Genomic DNA, 1,258 nt, shown 5'->3' with positions numbered 1-1,258 from the left:
AATCTCGCGGTCATCATGGCTTCTGGGGAGTTCACGGTCAGTAGTGATGATCTGTTCTCTGGCTCCAAGTCCAACCGGGAAATACAGACTAACCATTTGTTTAAGGTGACCAGACGTCCTGCTTTTGGCGTGACAGTCCTGATTTTTAACAATTTGTCCCATGTCCTGTGGCATTTTTAAAAAGTCCCGATTTTTGGAAATAATGCATGATAAGCTAGGGAAGAGTGGGAGAATGGGAAGGGAATATATGGTTTTCAGCTGCTGAAAAGGTTAATGTAACTACATTTGGGAATGAAGAGGTTAATGTAACTTCATTTGGAAATGAAAAGGCTAATGTAAACTTCCTACCCTCTTCCTGGGCAAGGTCGCCCAGGTGGAATCATATCAGAAGGATACTGGCTCCCTCCCTTGCTTCTAGGCAAGGACAACTAGCTCAGAAGGAGCCAAACTGTCTGGAACAAACAAGTAGAGGATCCCTAACCATAAACAGCCCAGCCAATAGTCCCCCCCCATGGTGTCCTGCTTTACCAATGTTAAAATCTGGTCACCTTACATGTGTTGTGTGTCCTCTGTGGTGTTGGGAGGACACCTCTTGGAGGGAGTCACAGAGACAGAAGGGTGTGTACCACACCTTTGCACCTGCAGGATGTGCAGACTGGTTGGAGAAACTGTTACACTCAAGGACAGCATGAGAAATAATGGCCCTGATCAGGTGTGGGCATCACAGATCCTACCAAATGAGTGCTTGCTGTGTGCTGGGCTCTTTAAATTAAATGTGTTTGGACCCATTTCATAGGATGGGAGACTGAAGTTCATTAACTCCACTAGTGATAAAACTGGTGATTGGTGAAGAGGACATTCAAACCCAGGGAAGTCTGGCTCAGAGGTCACATCTCACTAAACCATACAAATGGAGCAAGAGCTGTGCTGTTGCATTCAGAGATGTTTCTGTGAGAGCTGATGGTGGGTCAGGGAGGAACGGAATGTGAAGTGAGCTTTGGTGAATGGATAGAATTGGAGAGAGGGAAGACATTCCCATTGATTTTGTGGACAGTATCCCTGCCTATCACATGATACCTGAGGCTCAATTCCCAACCAGGGATGTTTAAATGTGACTTAGAGGACCATGTGGCTTAGGATTTAAGAGAACCAAATGCAGAGCAAAACTGATCTAGCTCTATCACCTCCTAGCTCTGTTTCCTTGGGCATGGCACTCAACCTATCTGAGGTGAGCCCAGCTCTCTCATCTCAAATAAAT

The 1,258-nt window shown here is 45.8% G+C and overlaps 1 protein-coding gene across 1 annotated transcript in view; it reads left to right on the top strand.

The window, feature by feature from the left end:
- Nucleotides 1–1,258, top strand: part of LOC100941651 (adhesion G protein-coupled receptor E1-like) — a gene marked incomplete at its 3' end in the record, with an annotated part of 59,659 nt that overhangs the window by 50,784 nt on the left and 7,617 nt on the right. The window contains exon 19 of the mRNA XM_023509131.1: nt 1–36. Coding sequence (XP_023364899.1) covers nt 1–36 — 36 coding nt within the window. The remainder of the gene's footprint in view (nt 37–1,258) is intronic.

Source organism: Otolemur garnettii, unplaced genomic scaffold (genome assembly GCF_000181295.1).
Source record: "Otolemur garnettii isolate 467f Iridium unplaced genomic scaffold, OtoGar3 scaffold00388, whole genome shotgun sequence".
NCBI lineage: Eukaryota > Metazoa > Chordata > Mammalia > Primates > Galagidae > Otolemur > Otolemur garnettii.
This window is presented reverse-complemented; position numbering and strand designations above follow the sequence as displayed.